At 36.7% G+C, this 27,999-nt stretch overlaps 1 protein-coding gene across 2 annotated transcripts in view; it reads left to right on the forward strand.

Moving 5' to 3' along the window:
• The window catches only part of gpc5c (glypican 5c), a 295,133-nt gene that overhangs the window by 49,983 nt on the left and 217,151 nt on the right, over positions 1–27,999 (forward strand). For both annotated transcript variants that reach the window (XM_005171430.6, XM_005171431.6), the window contains exon 3: positions 18,682–19,400. In XM_005171430.6, coding sequence (XP_005171487.3) covers positions 18,682–19,400 — 719 coding nt within the window. The remainder of the gene's footprint in view (positions 1–18,681; positions 19,401–27,999) is intronic.

A 27,999-nucleotide genomic window follows, 5' to 3' on the forward strand; every position in this document is an offset into this window, starting at 1 on the left:
TATATATATATATATATATATATATATATATATATATATATATATATATATATATATATATATATATATATATATATAATTTCAAGAGTTCACACTTAGCTGATGATTGATAATAAGCGAGTTTGGCATACTGTCCCGGGAGAGAGCCCCGAGCTCAAAAGATCCTTGAGCTCTCCAGAGCTCCCTCCCGTTGCAGGGCAAGAGGGGAGTTTGACTCGGGTAGATCTCGAGAACCCCCCCTTCCTGCTGCGTAAGGATTGCTAAGGTGATGTGTTGCAGACAGAATTGAATTTGGTGCTAATTTGGTTTAGTTAATTTACTTAGTTTCATGTTTTTGGGAGTGTGGGAGGAAACAGGAGGACCCGGGGAAAACCCGCGCAAGCACGGGAAGAACATGAACTCTGCACGAAAATGCTGACCGGTTGGGTGGATACCTAAGTCGGAGACATTTTTTGCTGTGAGGCCGCAGTGCTAGCCATTGGGCCGCCGTGCTGCCCTGTAGATAAGATGAGGAGAAGTGGTGGAAGGGGGGATTCTTCAAACGAAGATGGCTAAATGTAGGGCGTTTGGTTATTTATACTGGGTTAGGAATAGCCTGATTGGTGGTTCGTTCATTAGCTTGACTCTGGGCCAGCCGTGTCAATCATAATCACGTGATCCTCTCGAAATTAGTTTATGAATAAAACTTCACTTATTATACTATTTTTTATTTTTATTTTACAACCACAAAAGTGTAAGTTAGATTTGAAATGTCTTTACTAAAACTTAAGCATCTCAGTGTGTGTGTTGGAGTTTAAGCTAATTTTTAACCCAACAAGTGCTGCTTTAAAAACAAACAAAAACCAAAAACATATTTATTACCTTAATCTGACCAAAATCTCTTTGTACTTATACAAAGTACTTTGACTGCATTTTGTACAGTGTAAATGAAACGTGCAATTCATTCAGGTTGTCCCAACACAAACAGATTAAGTTACCTTAATTGTTTTTACACTAAGCAGATTGAACATAAAACAATTAAGTTGCCCCACAAAAAACTCAAGAATTGTGTTGATTCGATTATTTTAAATAAGTAGCTTGAACAAGAAGCAAAAATAAAATTTTAAATGCATTTCTGCCTTTCATTTGTCACTTCACACTCATTTCTTTCTGTTCTTCAGCCTCTCGTGCAGACGTTACATGCGGAAAAGTGACGTGTTTTCCTTTTAACAGCTGTTTTAGTCAGAGGACAGAGACGTATGTATTGTCGTTAATTAAAGTGGGATTTTATAGCCCCCCTACAGAGGTGATGAACTCATACCATATGAAACACGAGCCCTTGGCTGGATTACGGGGCTTTCAGGGTGGAAGATGATCGACAGACGATTGGCCCTCATGTCTTGACCAGCCAGGGGTCTAAATGATGACCGCAGTGACTGGAAAAAAGTGGGTCACTGAGGGTTATCAGGTTTTACTGGATCAAACATACACTTTTACAGTTGAACCCAGTTCAGGAATGACGTATTTAGCACCAACTTCTATATGTTTTTATGCATTAACATTCAGCGCTGTGGTGTTTTTGACATCAGGAAACGTTTATCTCTTTAGTTTGTCTTTAAAGTCCTTTATATCTTATCGTTCCACTATCATTTGTTCAATTTTACTCATCCGACTGAATCCCTTCGCCAGCAGACCGTGCGTTTAGGAAATGAGTCTCGGTCATTAAGTGGATTAGTCATCTCTAAAAGCCTTTTGTAGCCCTCCTTAAGAGGCTATATAACATCCAATTACATGGCTGTAAATCTGGCCCTCATCTTGGCTCGCTGGCATCCATGAAGCACTGCAGTGATCCAGCTCACAAAACCAGTAACGTACAGAGCATCACTTTCTTTTGGAGTCCATTGACTTGGATTGATGTCCCCATCATAAACCTTTATTTTTTTCTGCATTGAGCTCATTTGGATTCAGACATGTTGCTGTAGTATTAAACTTAAAGTTCAGATGAAATTAAATTAAGTTTTTTAGAGGTTAGAATCAGTATTGTTAGTTTTTAGGATATAAATATAAAAAATAGTGTGCACTAAAACAGTTACAAAATTTATGTTTAGGAGAGCAGTCACACTTTTTATTTATTTATTTATTTATTTATTTATTTATTTATTTGACCATAGCCTCACTTTAATTAATTTTAATTCATTATTTTACCGCAGATCCACTCTTTTTAATGCAGCCTGCAGGTTAATGATGATGTAATTACATTCGACCCGCCAACAGCAGCACCTTGCTCATCAGCAAAATCATTTGTTAAGAGGTATGTGGGAGATGAAAAATTGATAATAAAGAGAGCAAAGGTGGCGCTGAAAAGGCCAGCATTAAGTACTTTTTTCGTTAAAACCAGCGGCAGCGAGAGTACAACAACACATGAAGACAGTGAAACGGCTGGTTATTTAACGTTAAGCTATAGGAGCAGTGCAAAACAACGATGTCTGCAAACCATGGTTTATGTACCCAATGATTTCTTATACAGTAGCTCTTCAGCAGTTACCAAGCACCAGTCATGAGCTCAACACACTAGAATGGACAGGAAGGATTGTCACTGAGTAAATATAAGAATTCAAATAATTAATATAAATATTAATCAATATTACACCTTCTCAATGAAAAATGTCTTGAGACAATTCATGAAATCAGATTATTCACTACATTAATATATCTGACTTATCTTGATTAAAAAGATAAAAATAGGGGAAAAAAATATAAAGCCATCATTAGAAAATAATAGTGTCATTAGAAATGTCTGGCAGATATCTGTAAACAATTTTGCACCGAATATATATATATATATATATATTCAGATATTTCGGAAAAGGACATTGTGATGTTTTAAAGAATAGTGTTGGAGATTTAGCTACGAACCAGTGTAATGACCTATATTTTACAGTCTATGGTAATGACAAGCGGCCAGTACTCTTTAATCCGTCTAAACAGGCATTCCTCCCCAGAGTTTGAAATATTTTTGGGTGCGTTTAACAGTCTTTGGTTTCATAATCAATTACTTTGGTTTATTATGTTTAAACTATTACTTTATTATGTTTTGGCTAAGCACAAAGTTGTGGTCATTAAAAATTATTTCAATATAAACCATATAAAATTAAATAAAGCTGAAAATTTACTATAACATTCATGTAGTTTCAAACCTGGATGATTTTCTTTCAAGTTATTTTTGAAGATGTTGGTGAACAAATCTTTACTTCAGTGTGATTAATAATCACACAACCACAGAATCATCTCACAGAAGGATTTATTTCAGACACTTGACTGAAGTTATGAAGTAAATTTGAAGAAAACTAGTTAGTTTCTAGTTAATCAGGTAAAGTTATTATCAACTAATACAGTTCTGGGGCCTCATGTACGAAAACTTGCGTGGAAATCATACTAAAACATTGCGTATGCACAAAGCTGTAAATGTGCGTACGCAGAAAAAAATTCAGATGTATGAAACACTGCCTACGCCGAATCTCACGCATATTCTTTTGTACATCCGAATCAACGTAAAACTGAGCGCAACATGCACGAGCACAAAACCCCTCCCTGCCTCCGCCCCCGTATGAATATACTAATGACTCTACTTTGGCAAAACCCAACGAAAAAGCAAGCAAAAAGACAAACTTTGAACAAAATGTGAATTGGAGGTGCTGCTTTCGGAGGTAGACCGGAGAAAAGCGCCGTTATTTGCAAATTTGTTCTCCGTAATTAACAACAAAGGAAAAAAATAGAGTGGGAGAGTTTAGCTGATGCGGTTAACACAGTTCGGTCTGAACATCCCACTGAATTAAAGTATGGTGAATTAAAGGTGAATTAAAAAAGAAATAGTGTGGTTTATAGGTGTAAAATGTTGCTGTACCCTTAACAGTCTCAGTAGCGCAGCTCGTAAAACGCATATCAACATGTTTTGAGACGTTCAAGCATGAACTCGGTTCGAATCCATCGTCTGATGAACTCTTTCTTCTTTTTTCCCCCGCTACATATCAGATTTTGCCAACTATCACGAGAAAGACAAGTAGGAATCATCAATAAGTTTGTGCATCATATTTTATTTGCACACTTATTGAATGGAAATGTTTCTGATTCACGCATGCAAATTCATCTTCAGATAGTGTCTTTATAGCAATGTGCGTTCAGTAGATAGCTCAGATTACATTGGGAAAACAGGCGACCGCTGCAAATTGCGCTTTAATGTTTGGCTGGTCAACTGTATGGTATGGAAACCTTGTATACCTTATAGCCATAAAGCTGGCGTGGAGCTGCGCACATTCCCACGTTCAGTTCATCGTTAGTAAATCCAAACGTGAGCCATTCTGAGCATGAAACCTGGCGTACACAAGGTTTTTGTGTGTAGGCAGCGTTGATACATGAGGCCCCTGGTATCTAATAACCTTAACTTTTCCACATTTGATTGTAATGCAATAATAGACACCTTCTGTAAAGCTGATTGTAAAGTATTTTGAAAAGCGCTATCCAAATAAACTTGAATTGAATAAACCATGTTATTACTGTAAATAGGGCATTTTCAAATGCTTTTCAGATGTAGCAGCAACACAGATCACTGAGATGTGATATACATTATGTATATAGATTACCTATGTCTGTTAAGCAAATATTTCCAGCACGTTTTTTGACCACTAAACTGTTGTAAAAGCACACATCTGGGGCCTCATGTACGAAGACTTGTCTAGAAATCTTACTAAAACATTGCGTACGCACAAAGCTGTAAATGTGCGTACGCAGAAAAAATTTCAGATGTATGAAACACTGCGTACGCCGAATCTCACGCATATTCTTTTGTACATCAGAATGAACGTGAAACTGAGCGCAACATGCACGAGCACAAAACCCCTCACTGCCTCCTCCCCCGTATGAATATGCTAATGACTATGCTAATGGAAAAACCCAACGAAAAAGCAATGGCAAAAGCAAGCAAAAAGAGAAACTTTGAACAGAATGTGAATTGGAGGTGCTCCTTTCGGAGGTAGACCGGAGAAAATCGGTGTTATTTGCAAGTTTGTTTTCGAATTAACAACAAAAGAAAAAAATAGAGTGGGAGAGTTTAGCTGATGCGGTTAACACAGTTGGGTCTGAACAATTGCACTGAGTGCATTAAAAAAAAGAAATAGTGTGGTTTATATCTGTAAAATGTTGCAGGACGCTTAACAGTGTCAGTGGCGCTACTCGTAAGACGCATGTGATCATAAATTGATACGTTCGAGCATGAGCTCGGCTCGAATCCAGCGTCTGATGAACCCTTTCTTGTTTTTTCCCCCGCTACATAGCAGATTTTGCCAACTATTTATCACGAGAAAGACAAGGAGGAATCATCAATAAGTTCATATCAATAAGCATCATATTTTATTTGCACATTTATTGAATGGAAATGTTTCTGATTCACGCATGCAAATTCATCTTCAGATAGTGTCTTTATAGCAATGTGCGTGCAGTATAGCTCAGATTACATTGGGAAAACAGGCGACTGCTGCAAATTGTGCTTTAATGTTTAGCTGGTCAAATATGGTATGGAAACCTTATATACCTGCTGAACCCGTCTCATACAGCTGCCATTGCAAGGCTCAGACACTTTGTAGAGAGGAATTTAACACAACTGCCTCTAGGAGTCACCAATGGAAATAAAACAGACACGCACAAAAAATGTGCTTACGCCAGCCAGAAAGCTGCCGTGAAGCTGCGCACATTCCCACGTTCAGTTCATTGTTAGTAAATCCAAACGTGAGCGATTCTGAGCGTGAAACCTGGCGTACGCAAAGTTTTTGTGCGTACGCAGCGTTGATACATGAGGCCCCTGGTCCGAGCTTCTTCCCTGGAGAAACGTCAGTCTATAGCAATGAATGATTGGCTCCTGTTCTTGTAGGCGGGGCTTCACTCGCCATATTAACCGTGATGCTTTTCCCATTTAAAAAGCATTCAAGTGTCTTGTGTATTCTAGTCTTTGACTGAAGTCAGAGCATTCTGTTTTTACCCTAAACTTCTGAAATTATACAGTAATTTAGATAAAAAATGGCTCGTACTACACATACAATATGCTGCATCTTTGTTTGAATCATGATTAAAATGCGGTGGTTGTCTCTATTTTTAACTGGAAAGAGCACAGAGTCTTTGTTTTAAAGAGGTTACTTTTGTGTAACTTTTCATTTGATTTGCGTTTTTTTTATTTTATTTATTTTTATTTTGTTATTTCACAAAGAAACCTGCAGCAATAGCCTGATAAAAGGAAACTTTTTCATATACATTGTAATGTCTTCTACATTTGTCATTTTGTAAAAGAAAAATTGTAAATTCAAATCGTGAAATGACAATGGTGAATTGAATCGAATCTTGAGTTCAGCAAGTCATTATTTCCTATACATTTAAAAACAAATATATCTACAACAAACACTTACACTAACCCAAACAACAACAACAAAAAAAAAATAATAATAATAAAAAATGGAGTTACGAATTGGTGTTACAAATTGGTCAGAAAATTGTTGTTAGAATTTTGTGAATGGTTTGGTTTGTTTAATTAGTTAGAATCATAGATTATTTTCCCAAGGTGCCATCTACTAAATCCTGTTGGTCATCAGAGTCTCGTATGCATTCAGAAAATGTACACACTTTAGGTTGTGTTAGTATTACAAACAAACACGCATACAGACTTAATTTTAGAGCGACTTTAAAGAAAGGATCAATTGTGTTGTGTGAAACGAACACAGCATTTAAAGCTTCTCAATCTATCCAGCAATAGTTCTGACAAATCAGATGAACAATGTCTGGCAGTTCTGCTCTAATAGCGAAGCACTAATGGAGCAACAAATGGTTTCAAATAGCTTTTTCCCAGCTGTCAGACCACTGTTGGTTTCTGTACAGGACATTAAGTTTGATGCGCGTGCTTGTCTGAGCGGTGTCAGCCGTTCTGTGAGTTTCTCCTGGGAGACCTCCTCTCTCGCCCTCTCTCTTTTTTGTCTTCTGTTCAAACGCCTGTTTTTAACACTACAATGAAGTTCATGCAGCGCCCATGTGGATCATCCCTGTTTCTTTTGGATTTAGTGATTAGTTCCATCTGAAAACAGCAGAATTATGCTTTGTGTATGGTCATTTTCTAGTCTGCACACAGATAAAAAAAAAAAAAACGTTTAACCCTTAAGTACTGTTGGAAATGTTTTCATCCACTCTGGGGTGAGTTCGAGTCTTAAATTGGCCTTAACTTTTTCTGTGTTTCAGCTAGCGGAATGATTTCTGTTGACAAATCTTATTTTGACATATTTTGGGAAAATACTTTATTCATTCATTCATTCATTTTCTTGTCGGCTTAGTCCCTTTATTAATCCGGGGTTGCCACAGCAGAATGAACCACCAACTTATCCAGCAAGTTTTTTTTACGCAGCGGATGCCCTTCCAGCCGCAACCCATCTCTGAGAAGCATCCACACTCACACTCACATTCACAAACACACACACTCATACTCTACAGACAATTTAGCCTATCCAATTCACCTGTGCCGCATGTCTTTGGACTGTGGGGGAAACCGGAGCACCCGGAGGAAACCCACGCGAAAGCAGGGAGAACATGCAAACTCCACACAGAAACGCCAACTGAGCCGAGGCTCGAACCTTAATAATAATAAAAAACCTCAATACACTCTGGACAAATTTACTACCCTTTTGTTATGTTAAGGATGAAAACATTTACTGAATTAAACTGCTATAAAAATGCTTCAGATAAAATATAAATGTTTTTATTTATTTATTATTATTATTAATATTATTTTTTTAGCATAAATCTGTTAATCAACCTCAGTCCTAATCAAAACTACTAAATTGTTTAGAAAAATCACAGGATTTTAACTCTTTAATTACCAAATTCATAAATGATGTCACTGATTTGGTGAAAAAAAAACACACACACAAAATTACTTCTTTTCAATATAAAAACAGGGCTCGAAGTTAATTTTTTAAAACTTTGTAGCACCAGTGCTCCCAACTTCAAATATTTAGGAGCAGCAGAAAAATGTAGAAGCAGCAAAAAAAAAAAAAAACTAGGAGCAGCAGAAAAAAAAATTAGAAGCAGCAGAAAAAAATTAAGAGCAGCAGAAAAAAAAAAATTAGAAGCAGCAGAAAAAATTAGGACCAGCAGAAAAAAAATTTAGGAGCAGCTGGAAAAAATTTGGAAGCAGCAGAAAAAAATTCAGGAGCAGCAGAAAAAATTTAGGAGCACCAACCAAAAATGAATGAACACCACTGCAAATTGTATATTAATAGATTTATTGTATTTGAAAACAACATCAATCAGGACTAACAAAAACCAGAATCAACTATCTAACTAATGCTGTGATGACTTATTGATATTTGTGCAATAATTCCAAAATGAATGTCTAATAATTATTCAGTATCAATGATGACGAAGATGACAATAATACTAACAATAAATTACATCTCATCATCATGCTGCCTTAAGTGTGCTTGAATGTGAGTTATACAGTATGCTCTAAAAAGTTTTACTGTTACTGTATCAATTATTTATGGTTTGCATCAAGCAAAAATTAAGCATTGGAGTACGAAATATTTATTTTGTACTATTGTTTTTATATGCATGTCCATTTAATCAATAATATTTCTGCTACAAAACAAACGAAAGAGTATAATCATTCAACTCACGGCTGAAAGCTGCAAAGCAGTCATCAGTAAATAAATAGAAAATAATATAAAGCTTAAGAAAGAAGAAAAAAGAAAATAAGAAAAGTCTCACTTCTGCCACTATTTAAAAGTTTGGTTTGTGTCATTTTTAATACTCAGTCTCATTTTGCGCTGATTTTCATTTTTCTGTGTTTGTAGGAAAATAGCAGGCAAGTCAGCCAACCCAATATTTAAGGGGGGCAGAGCAGGATTCTCGCGATGGCCAACGGCACAAACCGGTCTTTGTTAAAAGCCGCATCAGTTCAAACTGAGTAAAGCCGAGTTTCTTTGGCGATGATGTTTACTGTGTTCGATTTTATATTTACAGTAGCGGACATTTGCACCTTCTTCACTCGATTGATGGCGGATCAACATTCACCACGATCGATGTCATCAGCGCCATTATTTGTAACCTTAGGTGGGGTTTGCTAATCTGTGTAATTACAGCGGAAAGCCTTGAGTGATTGACAGCTAATATGAACCAATATATCGGCAGGGAAGTGCAATTCAGCACGTTTTTAGAAAAAAATACAAATCTAAACCGGTCGCACTGCAATCATTATATGCGGTCGCACAAATGCTCCCAAATATAGTATGAGGTCGCATACAGTAGTTTAAATTAGGGCGTATATGCGACCAAAAATGGTCGCAATTTAGAGCCCTGTAAAGTAATTGAGGACTGTTTTTTTATTTATTTATTCTTTTAATCTTTTATCAGTCTTGTATATGTAAAAAAAAAAAAAATTCTTGTAACCATCGTAAGATTTTCATTTTGTCTCCCTAATTCACTGTTTGTGGCTGTTTTTGCCCCATGGACTTCTATTATAACCACATTGTTTTGATTGCAAAACCATGACACCATATAATCATGCATTTTTGATTGTTGGAGTTTTTCCCTGTTGGAAAGATGTAAAACTTGTCATTTTTACTGTTGATCATCAGTTGGCATCATTACTTTAGATGGGTCTGTGCAAAAATCAAAGTTTTTGGAGTATAACAGCAAATTAAAACTTTTGCACACTTCTTGATACATCTGAGAAAATCAAAATACGCATCTCAGCTATCGGAACTACATGGAGGAAACAAAAACAGACTGTATTTATGCAAAAAATAAAATAAAGTATCTAATGCATTTTTTCCAGCGTTTTAATTTAGTGGATGTTTTCATCCCAAACAATGAAGGGGTAGTACATTTGAACAAGTTAAAGACTCTGTGTACTGACTATAGCCCCATATTCAGTGTAAAGTTTCAAGAGTGACAGCCACATTTACATATAGGGGATTAGTTTGTTGTATGAATACAATATTTTGACTAGAGTAAATTTTCAACAACAGCAGATCTATTATCCTCATTTTAACTAAACCATAGTCAAGACGTCTTGTTTTTATGTTTAGCCATGCCCTCTCATTGCAGTTTAAAACTTTTTCATTTAGTGGCTAATTCATTTTAATTTGTACAATATCATTTGTATATTTTAGTGCAGTTTGTTGATTCACTAGTGAGGGGTGGGTTTTGGGTACATGCCTACTTTTAAAAAATCTTGTTTTTTTTTACAAGTGAAATTGTACAGTGAAGTCATGTTAACCACTTTTCTGACAATACTACAGTCATAGTTATGATTCCTCATGAGATAAGACAAGGTGGAATATAAGGAAGATAAGGTGGAAGTCACAATATTTTGGTATGTGGATTATAGATAGAACATTTTGTTCTTCTTTCTATTTTTTTAGGTAGATCTGGCAACACTAATAGGTCAAGACGTAAATCATTTCCTTTGATTTCTTGCTGCATGCATTGAAAAGATGCCAGATGTTGATAACGACCAAATAAATCCCTATATGAAAAGATAACACATCTAATCAGTTTACAAGTGAAGTTATGTGTAATAACATGAAATGACACAGGGCAAATTATGTATTGAACACATAAAAAAAGGGAGGTGTAGAAAGGCAGTGAACGCCCAGACAGCAGCTGAAATCTTTTAGTACTTCTTCAGCAACCCTCTGCCCTTTATCATTGTAAATTTAATATTAGCTGCTTCAGTCCAACATCTACATTACCAGGATGATGAAGATGAAACCAGGATGGACGTTTCAGCACGACGGTGATCCAAAACCCAGCCAAGGAAACTCTCCAATGCTTTTAGAGAAGAAAATCAAGCTGCAGAATGGAATCAGTTCTAAAATAGAAACAGTTCTCAATACTCAAACCTACTTATAAATGACTGATTAAGTGCTAAAAGGTGAACCGGCAAAGAAATGTTGCTGCAGTGTGGAGCCTATAAGTAACTTTGCAACAACATATCAGCTTCTGTTAACATGAATACGAACCCTAATGTCATGGCCAGCTAATACTGTTGGGCTATTTCATTTTTTTTTTTTTTTTTAGTCTCACATCTACCCAAATATGCTCATATAATAAGACGCTATGCTGTAGTAACATGTAGTCTACCATTGTTGTTTTGGATGTTAAGTTGCCTTGTCATGTTATATGTTCAGTCAACATACTTTACATAACATTTCAGTAGTTTACACTGAGATGGTATTTTCTTGGAAGACAAGCACCATCTCTCTTATTTTAATATTTATCTTTGAAAAAAACAAACAGACATTCCTTTCTAATGCACACATTTTCATATATATTAGCTTTTGAGTGAAAACCAGCTTTTTTTTATGTTGTCAGAGATGGTCAGAGGTTTTTAGAGCTCTGGCGTGAGTCTTCAAAGCCAAACAAATTCACTTCTCTCAACTGTGTCTGTTTTTCCGTCTGCTTGTCTCTCCCTCTGCCACTTCTGGTGTTTTTACGGAGCTCTCGTGGCATGAGGCTGCCCTCTGAAATGCTGTAACATTACACTGGCACATTCTCCTTGTGGTTTGCTGCTCTCATTCCAACCATCTCGCCTATATGGACACACACACACACACTTACAGTAAATATGCAGACACGAACATACAGCGGGACAGGGCAAGTGGCCTTTCCAGTCACCACTTTCTCCTTCTGCGGTGCTCTTTCTTCTGTTTGGTCTTGCGGTTCACATGTTCTCAAACACTTAAGGCTGTGGTGCTCAAATGGGCGATATTTGAATGTGAATTTCACAAATCTCTCTTTTCTTCTGCAAAGCCTCTCTGTAATGTTCTAGTGAAGGGCCATATTTTGTGTCATTATGGTTTAGTCAGTGTGGTTTTACCACAGCTTCATCAAACCAGATGAATGACCTTGAATGTCGGGTCGGAAAGCAATATATTCTGCTTTTAAAGTTATATATTTGTTTTATTTATGGAATTTTTTAAGGAGAAAGTTGCATTATAATTATATTGTACTTTGTATTTATAGTCTATGTATATCCTATTATTATTATTATTATTATTATTTTTTTTTTAAAATTTAGTAATAGTTATGTTGGAAAGGCATATGAAAAGATGTAAGTGTTACATTCAGGTTGGGACAACAGAGGTCATGGATCCACATGCGGTTTTATTAAGTAGTCAGACAGGCAATGGTCAAACAGGAGCAAATGGGTACATGCAAGGAAATCCAGAAACATAGTCAGGTCACAGGCAAATGGTCGATACAGGGCAGCAGACAACGTAAACAAGAGAACAAGGCAAGGGTCAAACACGGAGAGACTAAACAATAAAAACACTTCGGAATGTTACAGGGTAAAAACCAACAAGACTCAGCAAAGTGTGTGACAGCGAGCAGTCTACACTCACTGGCCACTTCATCAGGTACACCTGTCCAACTGCAAGTTAATTCAAATTTCTAAACAGCCAATCAAATGGCAGCAACTCCATGCATTAAGGCATGAAGACATGGTCAAGACGATCTGCTGCAGTTTAAACAGGGCATCAGAATGAGGAAGATAGGTGATTTTATTGACTTTAAATGTGGCACGGTTTTAGGTGCCAGGCGGCTAACGGTTCAAGCTGCTGGTGGTGGAGGATATTTTCTTGGCACACTTTGGGCTCGTTAGTACCAATTGAGCATTGTGAGCATTGTGAGTGAGGTGCATCACAGGATTTGTAGTTAATATGGTGACAGGATTGTAGTCCGAGTGAAAATGAGTGTTTAAAAGTGATCTACAAGCCTGGATTGCTGGTGATCGTGACAATTAGTATCGCACTGTAAAACAAAATGTGCATCCCAAATCACATACTTATGCACTATTCTAGCCCATTTTGTAATATAAATAGTGCAAATAATGCATTCACACTGAAAACTCTAAAAATAAAAAGTGCACTTTAGTTACACGGATGATGCTCTTATTTAACCGTTAAAATAAAGTGTGAACTGTTTGACACTTCACGCACTCAATGGTCACTGCTTTGCTGGGTTGGAGCTTTTGGGTACTAATGTTGAATCACTTTATTTATTTTGGATTGTTAAAGCAAAATTGTTCTATGACAGTGATTATGTCGCCTCCCGATGGTGAATGCGGTTATTTGGTAGTTTGGTTATTTATTTAGTAAATTTGGCAACTGTCAAACGTCATCAAGGAAATAGTTTGAATTACCGCTTAGTGAAAAAAACATTAGTGTTCTTTTTGGGAAGACACTACATTCATTTAGTATGCTGTAGAGTATGCAAGTGCATAAGTACATAGTGTATCGTGTGCCATTTGAGTCTTGCTGCCTTAATTTTTTTAGTTAAAGAAATTTTACTTTTCTTGTCATTTCAGCATCAGTCAAACTGACTAAAATATTAAGTAAACTGTGTATAAGTTTGAAAAAAAGAAACCTGATTGTCTTATTAAAATAAGTTAAAACAACAAAATATTTGTCTTAACTTTTTGTTATAATTTTTACAATATGGTGGTTCGACTAATGTAAAAACAGAAAAATATATCAGAATTTCTACAAAAATGTAAAGCAGCACAACTGACTTCAATTGTTATCTTATTCTAATGAATTATTGTAATCTAATTAATGTAATGTTTTCTTGAATAAAGCTGAGGAAATGAATATTTTGTTATCAGAGATGAAAAGAAAAATCCTGAAGAAAGATTGTTAACATATACAGTGGGGAAAAATGTATTGATTTCACCATGTTTTTTAATTGGAATAATATTTCTAAAGAAGCTTATTAACATGGAATTGAAACAGATTTTGATAAAAACCCAAACAAAACAAACATAAAAATATAACAAAACAAACAAACAAAAAAATCTGAAAAATGAACATGTGAAATAACAATGAAATGACACAAGGAGAAAGTACTGAACTACTGAAATGCATGAATAATGGCAGCTTAAAGATGCCTCTCATATGGAACAAAGTCACATCCATTTCTCAAGTGGGATTTTGTTTACAGGCAGTGTGTAAAACCTTGATGGTTTGTGGGTCTTGTCCATCAAATCTGATCTTTAATTTGAATTTCTATTGGATTCAAGTCAGGTCATTGGCTGGGCCATTCTACAGCTTGGTTTTCTGTCTCTGAAACCATTTAAGAGTTTCCTTGGCTGTGTTTTGGATTATTATCTTGCTGAAATGTCCATCCTGGTTTTTATCTTCATCATCCTGGTAATGTAGTTGTTAGACTGAAGCAGCGAATATTAATTTACATAGACGAAGGGCAGCTGATGAACTACTGAGAGATTTCAGCTGCTGTCTGGGCGTTCACTGCTTTTCCACACCTTCTTTCTTCATGTGTTCAATACTTTTTTTTCTGTGTCATTTCATTTTATCACACATAACTTCTCATGTAAGCTAATTAGATTTGTTTACTTTGCATATACACAGCAAATACTCAAAGTAAAATTTACTCACTTCAGAGAGTATTTGGTCCCTCTTTATATTAGGGCTAACAGGTTGGTAGTAAGTAAAGCTGCTGTTTACGGAGTTGCTCTGCTGAGATTCTGAGAGATTCATTGCATTCTGTTTCAGCTGATTTCATCTAAGGCTGTGACTGAAGTCAGTTGTTCTGGTGTTTCTCTTCTGTGTTTGTTTAGCAGGTGTTTATCATCGGTGCTCACTCATCACCTTACTAATCATTTCATTGTCTCATTAACTTGATTTTTAATTTTAACTCAGTTTAGAGAGGAACCGAATAATATTATCTACACTGAGTAAATTTTTCTAGAAGAATTTTGCTGTGTATGGATTTCTTTGGCTGTTACCAACATCCAGGTAAAGTTTCAATGCACCTTTAGAAATATGTTTTCTGAGAAAAACTGTGACGTGTTCAATATTTATTTCCCCTGCTGTATGTAGTTTAATATGCGTGTCACCAACTCGGTCCCAGTCATTCCCCTCGCTGGCCAGCAGAGGTCATCATCACTGGACTATTGACATTACGTCATCCCCACTGACTGATTGTCACACACACCTGCAGCACATCTCCCAATCACCTGGCTCACACATAAGCAGCACACACACACACACCTTCAGTGCGAAATCTTGTTCTGCCCCGGCTAACACCACTGAGCGTTTCACATCCTGGCTTGCTTTCCCGTTGCTTACCTTGGACTGTATCTTGACCTTGTCTTGCCTGCCGCCTGCCCTGAACCCAAGCCTGAATACCGACTTTGATCCTCACCGCCTGCCTTTGACCCATGCATGATAACTTACCTTGTGTTTGCCTGCCGCCAGCCCTTCGACTTGATACTACTGTGTTTGATGTGAGTTTGCACCCGCATAACATCTGTGTGCTTATTGTTATTAAACTCTGTTTAATAAATATACAGCAAATGGATCCCTCTGTGTCAGACCCTTCGTTACAATGCGACACTTATTAGCAATTAATGTAATGTGTGTGTGCGTGTGTGCGTGTGCGTGTGAATTAAAATTGAATATCCAATACAGCAGCATGGTTTAATTCTGAACTTTCAATCTGATCAAGATTCGCTCAATGTACTGATTGGTCTATTGTTTTTAAAACTTTTAAAGAGTTTTAGAGTAGCATCTTCACAAGTTTCTGAAACTGCGTGACAATATGCAGTCTACATGATGCACATTTACACAAACCAACAATTAAAGACATAGTTAACCCCCAAAATATGTCATTTATTTGCCCTTTGGTTGTTTAAACCTTACCTTCTTTCTTCTATTAAACACAAAGATGGATATTTTGAAGCTTGTAACCATTTGACTTCCATAGTATTTGTCTTTCCAACTATGAAATTCAGTTGTTAGGGGTAAATAGTTTGTACATTTTCGTGCTTGGGTGAATTATGCCTTTGAAAACAATGCAGACATAATGCAGGAACTCTTATAGTGTGAATGATCCTTTATGGGGGTCTGCGTGTTCCGGGCCACAGCTGTCATGATTGAGTTTAGTTGTTGTCCTGGTTCATTGTGACGGCACTGATGGAAGCCTCCACAGCTTATAGACTGAAATGGAGAGCTCGGCTTCTGTGTGTGTGTGTGCGTGTTGAGTGGTCTCAGTTTCGGTCCAGTTGCTGCTGTTCCTCCATCCCCTAACATGCCTTCAGTCTGACATCAGTGGCCTTAGAGAGAACAGCACCCTGGGTACGGTGTGTGTGTGTGTGGGGTTTATGCTTGACTACTGCACAGCTGAATAGACAGGCTGCTTCTGCTAACAAACCACTGACCAAACACAAGTTTAGGCACGTGTATGTGTGTATGTGACTGTTATTGTGTGTGTGACAGAAAAACCACAGAACTGAGCCATAGACACACCACACCAATTCCCTTTCTCTCTCTCTCTCTCTTTCTGTCCTTTCTGTGACAGAATTGTGACCTGGATATAGACAAACTGAACTTTTACTCACCATCACTTATAACAACATTATTTTTCATTTGAAGACAAACTTAACCAGTGTTTTATTTTCTATAAATGAAAGTCAAATTACAACAAAGCATAATAGAGTGGAGGAACTATGACGTCACCTTGTAGGCTAATGGGCTGCTATTTTGAGTTTTGTGGGCTGTTGAGGATCTCTTCATCCACTCCGCTATGATTTTGAGTCTTAATTTGACGATATCTTACTCTGTGTTTCAGCAAATGAAATGATTTTTGCTGACTAATCTTATTTTGACACATATTTACGCAAAATATTTGAATATTTTCAAAAATGTAGCAATATACTCAGGGCAAATTTGCTACCCTTTCGTTATGTTAGTAGCTTTATTTGCCCCATTGATTTCTATTATAATCACAGTTTTTGATTGCAAAGCCGTGACATCATATAATCATGCATTCTTGATGGTTGCTGGCTTTCCCTGTTTGGAAAAGGTCAAATTTGAAATTTTTACTGTTGTTTATCAGTTGCAGTTAAAAAAAAACATAGTTTCTGCCTTCTGTATGGAGAATGTGTTTGTACGTGTCTGTGTGTGAAAGAGAGACCTTTTTTACCATTTACTTTGAGATGTCTGAGAAAATCACAATAAGCAGCTCAGCTGTCAGAACATAGTAAACATAGTGGGCTCTATTTTGACGCATGCGCAGAGTGTAAAACGCAGGGCGCAAACGCTTTCAGGGTGTGTCAGAACGCATTTTTGCTAATTTAAGGACGGGAAAATCCGCTTTGCGCCGTGGTGCATGGTCTAAAAGGGTTGAGTTTATTTTCTTAATGAGTTATAGGTGTGTTTTGAGAATAAACCAATTAGAATCTCATCTCCCATTCCCTTTAAGAGCCAGCTGCGTCGCGCCATAGTGCATTTTCTATTTACAGGATGTAAAGTAAGTCTAAGTGGAAAAACTGAGCATTTCACAAGCAAACAGTTAAACAGAAAACTGTTAAACAGAGCATCTACTGCGTGAGAATGAGAGATAATGGATCTACTTTCACTTTCGCTCTTGGATAGGGAAACCTTTACGCACATCAATTAGTCTATAAATAATAAATTGCATTTGTTAAGCGCAAATATTCGTTTCAAAACTATTTCTAAATTCAGTTCTAATTTCACGCAAACAAATAAATGAACAACAATAACGAAGTGTGCTCAAAAACCTGAGTTACATCCTAAAACGCATGCTGTGCCCCATATGGTCTAAAACCTGACAGGTGGACAAATCTAAGCTTGTTTTTAATAAAACAAATATAAATATGGATATAATAAATAATACTGCTAATAATAATAACATTATACAAAAGCAAATTGTTATGAATTTAATGAAAAAGCCTCCCGAGATGAAGAAGACATAAAAGCAGTGATTTTTCATATTTATGTAGGCTAGAAAATAATGTTTTGTAATATTTTAACCCTTTTTTTTATATCCTATACTTATTCTTATTATATCCTATATAAATAAATCCATAATATTTTAATTTTTTCACATTTAAAGATATTTGCCTATTGCTCTCTTGTGCGTTTTAAGCAGTGTGTAAGCGAGGCGCAACTCTGCGCTGGAGTTTAGACCAGGTTTGTTTTGGTCTAATGAAAAATCTATTTTAGTTTCTCAAAATAGCAACGCGTCAGCGGTGCACCTCAAAACGCCTTCTTTTTTAGACCAGAACGCCTTTGCGCGCACATATGAGCGCTAATGCATTTGCTATTTAAACAGCGTAGCACAACGCCTCAAAACGACTCTTGCGCCAAGCTGAAACTAGCAAAAGACTATTGAGCTGTGCCTTGCGCCACTTTGCGCCGGGTGTATGATAGGGCCCAGTAAGTGTATATATATATACACACACACACACACACACACACACACACACACACACACACACACACACACACACACACTATAATCTGCTGGTTTGCTCCATAGAACTCCATATAAAAGCCAGAAACTTGTATGATAGGCCTATATAAAGGGTTAATGGTGACAACTGATGATCAACAGTAAAACTTAAACATTTGACCTCTTCCCAACAGGAAAACCAACAATAATCAAGAATGCATGATTATATGCTGTCTTGGCTTTGTAATCAAAAAATGTGATTATGATGGAAGTCAATAGGGCAAAAACAGCCACCAACATAATGAAGGGGTAGTCAATTTGAACAGCACAGAAGGATTAAGACCACTGATCATTCTATCATTATCACTCATTTAAATCTTTCTTCTTTTTCAGATACGTTCCAGTCCCTAATATCCTTCTCCCAGAACCACCTGACCTCTCTGTTTGAGACCACATACTCATCCCTCATGTCGTCCATCTCCCCTCACATCGTCTGCCTCTTCACGGACCTCTCTCGCTTCCTCCAGGGCACCGGCAACGTCTCGGTGGAAGCTGCTGTGCACTGTTTCTTCGACAGCCTTTTCCCATTGGTCCACACTCAGATTGTCAATCCCGGTATGGAAGGAAGTATTGGGACAGATGCTTCTGAAGGCAACCAGCTTGGTGACTGTCTCCGAATGACCAGGCAGGACGTAAACCCCTTTGGTCCGCACCCAAAAGCAATGGCAAAAGATCTGGCGGACGCATTGCGGGCTGGGCGGGTGCTCAGCTTGGCACTTGCCGAAGGGTCAGAGGTGATGAACATTACGGAAACAGCAGGGTTATCAAAAGAGTGCACACGGGCTCTGGTACGCATGCATTACTGCTCTCACTGCCGTGGACTCACCCTGATCCATGCGTGCAGCAACTACTGTCTTAATGTCATGCGCGGGTGCCTGGCGAGCTACTCCGAGCTCCACCAGCCCTGGAGACAGTATGTCACCATATTGCAGGACCTCACGCAAATGGTTGCCGGAGCTCACAATTTAGAGCTGGCCTTACTGGGGATCAGAGGTCAGGTCGAGGAGGCCATACTCTACGCACAGCTTCACGGGCCCAGGCTAACTGCCACAGTGAGTACTAGCATTTTTACGCTTTTACAGCTAGCATTAGCTTGTATTGTAGCATGAAAAAAGGTCTACAGAGTTATGAAGCACAAAGACCTCTTCTGCTATAAGCGGGTTTCTGAACTCTTTTCAATAGGCTCAATTGTAGTTCTTCCAGATTGCCTCAAGAGTTTTCTTCTAGAAATGTACATTTCAAAATATTTTGAGTTTATATGATTCATGGCTGAAAGAGTTGAGTTGTGTTTGCTTGTTTTTAAGTACAAGAGACGCTTTCACAGATCTAATATACTGATACTAAGGGCTGCACAGAATAGCCGACTATAATGCTCTGCCATGATGCTTGCTTTATTGAAGTCGACTAGTCGGACTGCACAGATCACATGGTTTTTTATCTACACCAAAACGCAATGTCCACACCAAAAACGCAATGTCAGGTGACAAAGCAATGCTTTCTGAAAACTCCGACCCGAGTGAACATTTTCCAAAACTGCGCAGCGTGGTCATATCGACACTATAAGCTGAGTTTTCGACTCACGACATCAGTGTGCGCGCTGTTTTCTGCTTCCTGATTGGTCAACACTGCTGGGTTCACACCAAACATGGAGATGTGAGTGAGGCAAAATCCGAACGTTCGCAGCAAATGCATCGCATATTTCATTTCATTCACAGTGAGACCGCCTCGGTTCTCACGTTTGCATCGATTTGTATGCAATTTACTCGTGCAAATACTTAATTCCCTGTTAGATGTGAATCAAGCATGAAAGTGTCCTTATCAGCGCCTGTTGGTGTAGCGTGCCCTTAACATGTATCACAGTGCGTTTTCGCATTTTCATGTCGACAGAGACAAGCGGGGAAAACCCTGTTTATAACAATACCCATGTTACGTGTGAACATGAGCTTAAAAGAGCTTGGCACTCTTCTTACAAATGCCACAATGCCCTTAAAATAATTGAATGAATCTAAAAGAAATGGCTCTAAATTTAAGATCCATTTATAAGAAATGCCGTTGCAATAAAATTTGAATACCAGGGCTGGACTGGGGCAAAAAATCGGCCCTGGCATTTTGGGCCAGAGCGGCCCACTAAATTCAATCAAAATGCTATCTATCTATGCACGTCCAATATTTTTATCAACTCATATTCTATAAAACACAAAAGCCATATATATGAAATAAATAAATAAATACAAACTTTAATCTCAATATAATTTCTGTATACTGTCTATAAAGATATTTGTTGAGTTCTGAAAAATACACTCTTCATTCATTTATTTTTCTTCGCATAAGTCCTTTATTTATCAGGGGTTGCCACAGTGGAATGAACTGCCAACTATTCCAGCATGTTTTATGCAGCAGATGCCTTTCCAGCCACAACCCAATATTGGAAATCACCCATACACACTCATTCACACACTACAGCCAATTTAGCTTATTCAATACAGCCTATATTTCAATAATAAACATAACAAAAACTGCCTGCTAATGCATGGGTAAATCTTCAAAGGGAACAGTGTTACATTTTATCCTCTTTCATCTCATCCTGCTTGCTGTTTCACTATCTAAAAAATGAAGACATAATATAAGTCAAACTTGTTTCATTTTGATATTGTGACAGACAGACACCAAACAGCCTCGTGTAGCTGCATATTTATATGAGCATCATCTTCACTCTGCATATTTATAACAAAATAGGGCTTAAATATAACCTTTAATTAATCTCCTTTAATTTTCATTGAAAAGAATAAACTTCACCCTGTCTCTTTTGCAGAATATCAGTTTTAATAACCAATAATGGCCATTATAACAGTATAACGTACATTAAATTTAAAAGATAAAGGTAAGCAATCAGTCAATGTGCAGAATCAGTGTTTGTGGTTACATAATATATTAACTTATCTTTGCACTCAGCCAAAACAGTTAACTGAAAACAAGTGATTCAAAAGACATAAGAATTGTTAGATAGAGACAACAAGATGAATTCAATATCACGTTTAACAACTATAGTGAGATGAGATCATCCAGCAGATGAACTGTCTGACATGCACTAACGTATACTCTCACCTGGGGTTTATGCTCACCCGCTGAACTACTGGCTGCAGCTCTTGGCAGAGAGTGTGCATGTGTGTGGTCACGTGATTTGCGTTTTTAGCCGTGTACTAGAATGAACAGAGAACTTGTATGAAAAAACGGCGTATTTCCCGCGATTTCTCTGCACCTCCCTTGCGTTTCTTCTCTCTGACTCTCCACTATTTTGACAAATACACACAGACGACGCACGCTCACACAGAGTCCAAAATAGGAGTTTGTGATTGGGCCAGCCCAATGTCAATACGGAAAAGAGTCAATGGGCTGCAGAGTGTCACATGGGCCGGCCCAGTCTGTCTGTCCGGGAAAAAAGCATCTACTTTCAGAGAGTCACAGATCACAGCAGTGTCAATTAATAAGGCAGAAAAAAAAAAACGATAATCTGCTAAGCCTTTTATGCGCCGATCAGATCATAAGACAATGATCAGCTCGGCCCAAAAAGTATGTCGGCCCACCGGGAAAGTGCCCGGTCTGCCAGATGACCAGTCCGCCCCTGGTGAATACAAACAAAATGACAATTTCTGCATTTAATGTACATTTTCTCAGAATGGCATAGTAAATTTATCTGATATATTGTATGCATTGTCTTTTAAATAAAAAAAACAAACAAACAAACAAACAAAAAATCAAAAACATAACTTGTCACACATATATCTGCAGAAGTTTTAAATGCAGTGTCCCATCAGAGGTGTTAGTGAAGAAGTCTAAAAACACTTGGGTTTTGCAGTTAGAGACCTGTAGCTCCTCATCGTTCACTCATCGTAAACAGCAAGTGCAGATACAGTAAATAAAAGTTTAATTTGCAGCATTGACAGCTAGCTTGATAATGAAATGAGAGTTTTTATGAGAGCACTGAATTTAATGAGCTTGCGATGAACTCACTGACTGCATCAGTGATGGAAATGTTTTTCGAATACAGTTTATTCCCAATCTCAATAAACGTTTTGTTTTATTATGCTATTAAGATAACCAAAGTAAAGTCTTCTAATTTAAAAGTGCCATATTATGAAATCTGGAAATATCTAAGCAAAGCTGAATATGCTTAAGAGTTCAGTACATGGAAATGACATACACTGAAAAAAATTATTTAAAGATTCACGAAACCCTTGAGTACTTTTTTGAGATGTTAACAGATTTGTGTGTGTTGAGCATCAGTTAAGACAATGTTAGCAACTGTCAGCTTTAAATGTGGGGGAAACTTTGAGCTTTTGTCAGCTAATTTCAGCTTCCGGGTTTAAAATGATTTTTGTGGCGAGATCAAAATTTGTGACATAGCGCAAAACTGCAAGTGCATAGATGATGCGTTGGTTTCTCATTATTATTCATAGCGGAGTTTTCTTTTCCTATGAGAAGAGCCTGCTGCTTAATTATTCATGAATGCATGTGCTTTCCGAAGGCAAGGCAGACCTGCCAGTGCGAAGCCGTGAGATCCTACAACGATGGGTGAGACTGCGTCCAGGGACCCACAGCACAAAAAATCCTCAGCACCTAAATCCTCCAGATTACCAGCAGGACTAATGGTTAAAATAAACAGGGAAAGAGACCTACTGCACTGAGTCTGCATTAACACCTATGATTCAGACCAGGGGATTAAGGAAAAAAGTACTCATTGTGTTTATATGAACACAATTATCTTAATAATGATATAAATTGTGTTTTTCAGTATATGAAATTACTGAAAGTTTTTTATTTTAAAGTTAAGGGGTTGTAAACAATTTATTTGGGATGACTTTAAACAAACTAAGTTGAACATTACCCAATTTGATTTAAGTTCAACACATGGGCGACGTAGTGGCGCAGTAGGTAGTGCTGTCGCCTAACAGCAAGAAAGTTGCTGGTTCGAGCCTCAGCTGGGTCTGTTGACGATTCTGTGTGGAGTTTGCATGTTCTCCCTGCGTTCGTGGGGACTACTTCCGGGTGCTCCGCTTACTCCCACAAGTCAAAAGACATGTGGTACAGGTGAATTGGGTAGGCTAAATTGTCCGTAGTGTATGAGTGTGTATGGATATTTCCCGGAGATCGGTTGCGGCTGGAAGGGCATCCTCTGTGTAAAACATATGCTGGATAGGTTGACGGTTCATTGCGCTGTGGCGACCCCTGATTAATATAGGGACTAAGCCGAAAAGAATAAAATGAAATTCAACACAAGTTGTTGGCAACAAATTTGCAGACATCATTTTTTTCAATGTACTGTGAGCTTTTAACACCTTTGTTTCCTCATTCTTATGTAAATTTCATGAGTGTAAAAAATCATTAATCTAGTTAATAGTTGTGGGAGCATCAGAGCAGAGCTCATTAATATTCATGACCATTCCTAATATGGTCAATGTGGAGCTTCTAAATCTACTGGTAAATCCTCTGTTTATAAATGAACATGAAAAGCAATATCTGCATTTCTGTAGAATTTACAATCTCATGAGTGTAAAGTCCTGGTATCAAGCCAATCAGAAAAATAAAAATAAAAAATAAAATATATATATATAATGTAGCCGTTACGTGTAGCACTTATTCCTGGCTGTAATTATTACTTTCAATTGATCTTGTTTGTCTTTTCAGTTTTCTATTGGTTGATTTGGTGACGTCAAGCTTTTAAAACGGAAGGAAGCAGACCTCATTCTTGCTCATTCCTCCATGCCACCACCTGATTATGTTAGGTTAATAAATAATTTAGTTTGAGCACATTGGCCGTAGTTTATTTGTTACGTTTCTTAGGATTGATTTTCTCTTGTTTAAGTATGGACTGTAACAGTAGCTAATAGTTGTGGAAGCATCAGAAAGGAGTTTATTAATATTCATGTCCATTCCAAATATGATCAACGTGGAGCTTCTAGTTATATCAGTAAACCTTCTGTGTATAAATGAGCATAAAAAGCAATCATTTCTCCTGAGAGTAAAGAGTAAAGTCCTGGTACAGTATCAAACTAATCCGGGGGAAAAAATAATAAAGCTAATAGTTGCAGGAGCATCAGAGCAGAGCTCGTAAATATTCACTACCATTCCAAATACTGTAGGGTCAATGTGGAGCTTCTAAATCTAGAGGTAAATCCTCTGTTTATTAATGAGTATCAAAAGCAACCATTTCTGTAGAATTTACTATCCCATGTGTCTAAAGTTCTGGTATCAAGCCAATCAGAAAAATAAATAAATAAATAAAATAATGTAGCTAATAGTTGTGGGAGCATCAGAGCAGAGCTCATTAATATTCATGACCATTCCAAATAAGGTCAACGTGGAGCTTCAGATTCTAGCAGGAAACCCTCTGTTTAATGATGAGCTTAAAAAGCAACCATTTCTGTAGAATTTACTGTCTCATGAGTGTAAAGTCCTGGTATCAAGCCAATCGGAAAAAAAAAATAAATAAATAAATAAATATATATATATATATATATATATATATATATATATATATATATATATATATATATATATATATAGCTAATAGTTGTGGGGGCTTCAGAGCATAGCTCATAAATATTCACTACCATTCCAAATAGGGTCAATGTGGAGCTTCTGATTCGAAAGGTAAATCCTCTGTATGTAAATGCGCATAAAAACAAGCCATTTCTGAATAATTTTTTAGCTTAACTTACACAAGTTGCATACCTATATGTAGATATCAGAACAAATTAACATATTGAATCAATGCACTACAGTATATTGACCTTATTCTAAAATGCGGAAGTGCGCCTGTTTTCGCGATTGTCTTAGAACTTCCGATTCAGTCGCCTATGGGAGAAATGACTCGGAATAATAAACGGCAGAAAACGGTCAAACTACTTGCTCTACAAACAAATGTCTGCATGACTATACAGACCAAGTAGAATACTATAATAAGTAAATATCAAATTGCAACATAAGCAGCGTAATGAGCAGTTTTTAACGTCAAAAAATGAATGGAAGTGAATGAGACCGGAAGTCTCAAGCCAAAAAGATTCAAATGGCAGCGCCCGCTCGTCGGCGGAGAATAAGGTGAATATGGCACCTTTTAATAATTGCCATTTACAATTACTAAGTTTATAATAAAATGTCCAAAAAGTTATGAAACGTGCCAGGAAATCACTTTGAATGTGGACAATGGATAATCGAAATGCTAATTTCTGATGGTGTGTTTCATTAAGTTATAAACTGTAAGGGCTGTTGTAAGCACCTTGGCAAAACAATCTAAAAGCTCATGGAAATTCAAAAAGGGTTCAGGCAAGTTCACAATTTCTGCAAGATTCTTCTGAAGCTTTGTGTTTAAACAAAGTGTCTCCTGGGTTGCTGCTATCTGTTGGTGTGCAGTATGTGTGTGAGCGAGTGTTTGGAAACAGTGCGACATCTTTTTTTGGCATTATATTGTATGTACATTTGTCACTGACATACGTACACACACACATGCTCTAAGCTTTGAACTGTAAGTCCATTCGTCACATGCTCAGTCAAACTAACTTTTATTCACACTTCAAAGCCTCATCATGGTATTAGAAAGACCCCATCAAAGTGAACAAATGTCACTTTATTTTTATAGTGACACTCCATTAGAATACTGGCTTTATACTGCGTGTACCAGTGTGTTTGTGTTAATTTGAAGATGACTCTCTTAACACAGTGTGGTTTGGTTAACTTTTGAGTGATCTGATTGGCTAACGGGATTAGGAAAGGGATGTGAGTATTTGGATTTTTAAAAATCTTTTTTCACTTGCATTTAATATACTAACCGGCCACTTTATTAGGTTCACCTTACTAGAACCTTAGACTACTAGAACCCTTTTGTCTTCAGAACTGCCTTAATTCATTGTTGCATACATTTAACAAGGTACTGAAAATATTCCTCAGAGATTTTGGTCCATATTGACATGATAGCATCACGCTGTTGCTACAGATTTGTTGGCTCTCCCGTTCCACCATATCCCAAAGGTGCTCTATTGGATTAAGTTCTGGTAACTGTAGAGGCCCTTTAAGGTTACAGTGAACTGATTATCATGTTCAAGAAATTAGTCTGAGATGATTCACGCTTTGTTGTGGCACATTATCCTGCTGGAAGTAGCCATCAGAAGATGGGTACACAGTGGTCACAAAGGGATGGACACGGTCAGCAACAATACTCAGGTAGGCTGTGGTGTTGGCACGTTGCTCAATTGTTACTAATGGGCCCAAAGTGTGCCAAGAAAATATCCCCTGCCTACACCATTACACCACCATCACCAGCCTGAACCATTAATACAAAGCAGGATGAATCCATGCTTTTCATGTTTGCATTAATGGCAAACAGAATGGGATCAGTCATTTTAAGTCAAGACATGATGAGATTGTTTATGTAAGATGCTGCATTGGACACACGAGACTCAACCATGAACATTTACTCAAAGGAGAAGAACCCCCAAAATGTCGATATTGCAACAGAAACCAAACTGTTAAACATATTCTTGTGGAATGCCACATTTTTAATGTTATCAGACAACAATTTTATTCTGGGGAGACTTTAAATGAAATATTTTTAAATGTGAATCCATCTAAAATTGTAAAATGTTTATACAAAGGAAACCTTAGACTGTTTTAGATTTTTATCTGATCATTATTATTATTATCATTTACGTATTTTACCTTTTATATTATTTATTGCTGTTGATGACTTTAAATGGTTAGAATATTTTTTATAATTACAGAAAATCGGTATTTATAAAAAAAATGTGGTAAACTTGATGTTTTTTTTTTTGCCATGACATAACCATAAAAGCTGAAATGGCAATAAAATGCATATTCTCTTCAGGTTTGCATTAACAAGCAGTTGGATAGGTGTACCTAATAAAGTGGCCAGTGAGTGTATGTGAAATTTGCATATGATTACTTTTGTAAATAAAATTTAAAGGGATAGTTCACCCATAGATGTAAATTCTGTCATCATTTTCAACCCCCTGACTTGAAACCAGTTTGAGTTTTTTATTTTTATATTCTATTGAACACAAAAGAATATATTTTTTATTTTATAATTATTCTTTGGGGGTTTTTAACCTTTAATGGATAGAATAGTGCAGAGAACTTAGTTTTGTTACAAGAAAATTCTTTCATATAGCCTCTTTAAGCATCATTTCTTCTTAGGAATGTTAAAAACAGTGCTGCTTAATATTTTTGCCGCACAAAAAAAAAAAAAAAAAAAAAAAAAAAAAAAAAAAAATATATATATATATATATATATATATATATATATATATATATATATATATATATATATATATATATATATATATATATATATCCAGTCCAAATATCTAAAAATTCATAAATAAAGAAGCAATTTCTTGACAATCAAAAAATATTGTCTTGTTTTAAGAAAAAAATTCCATAGTTAAGTGAGTTATTCTTTAAAATACGCCAAATAGTCTGTCGACGGTGTAAGCAAAGTAGGAAAAACAAGATTATTTTGCTTGTTTTAGGGAAAAAAAACAATTTTAATATATATATATATATATATATATATATATATATATATATATATATATATATATATATATATATATATATATATATATATATAATTTTTTT

This window comes from Danio rerio, chromosome 2 (assembly GCF_049306965.1).
Source record: "Danio rerio strain Tuebingen ecotype United States chromosome 2, GRCz12tu, whole genome shotgun sequence".
Classification (NCBI taxonomy): Eukaryota; Metazoa; Chordata; class Actinopteri; order Cypriniformes; family Danionidae; genus Danio; species Danio rerio.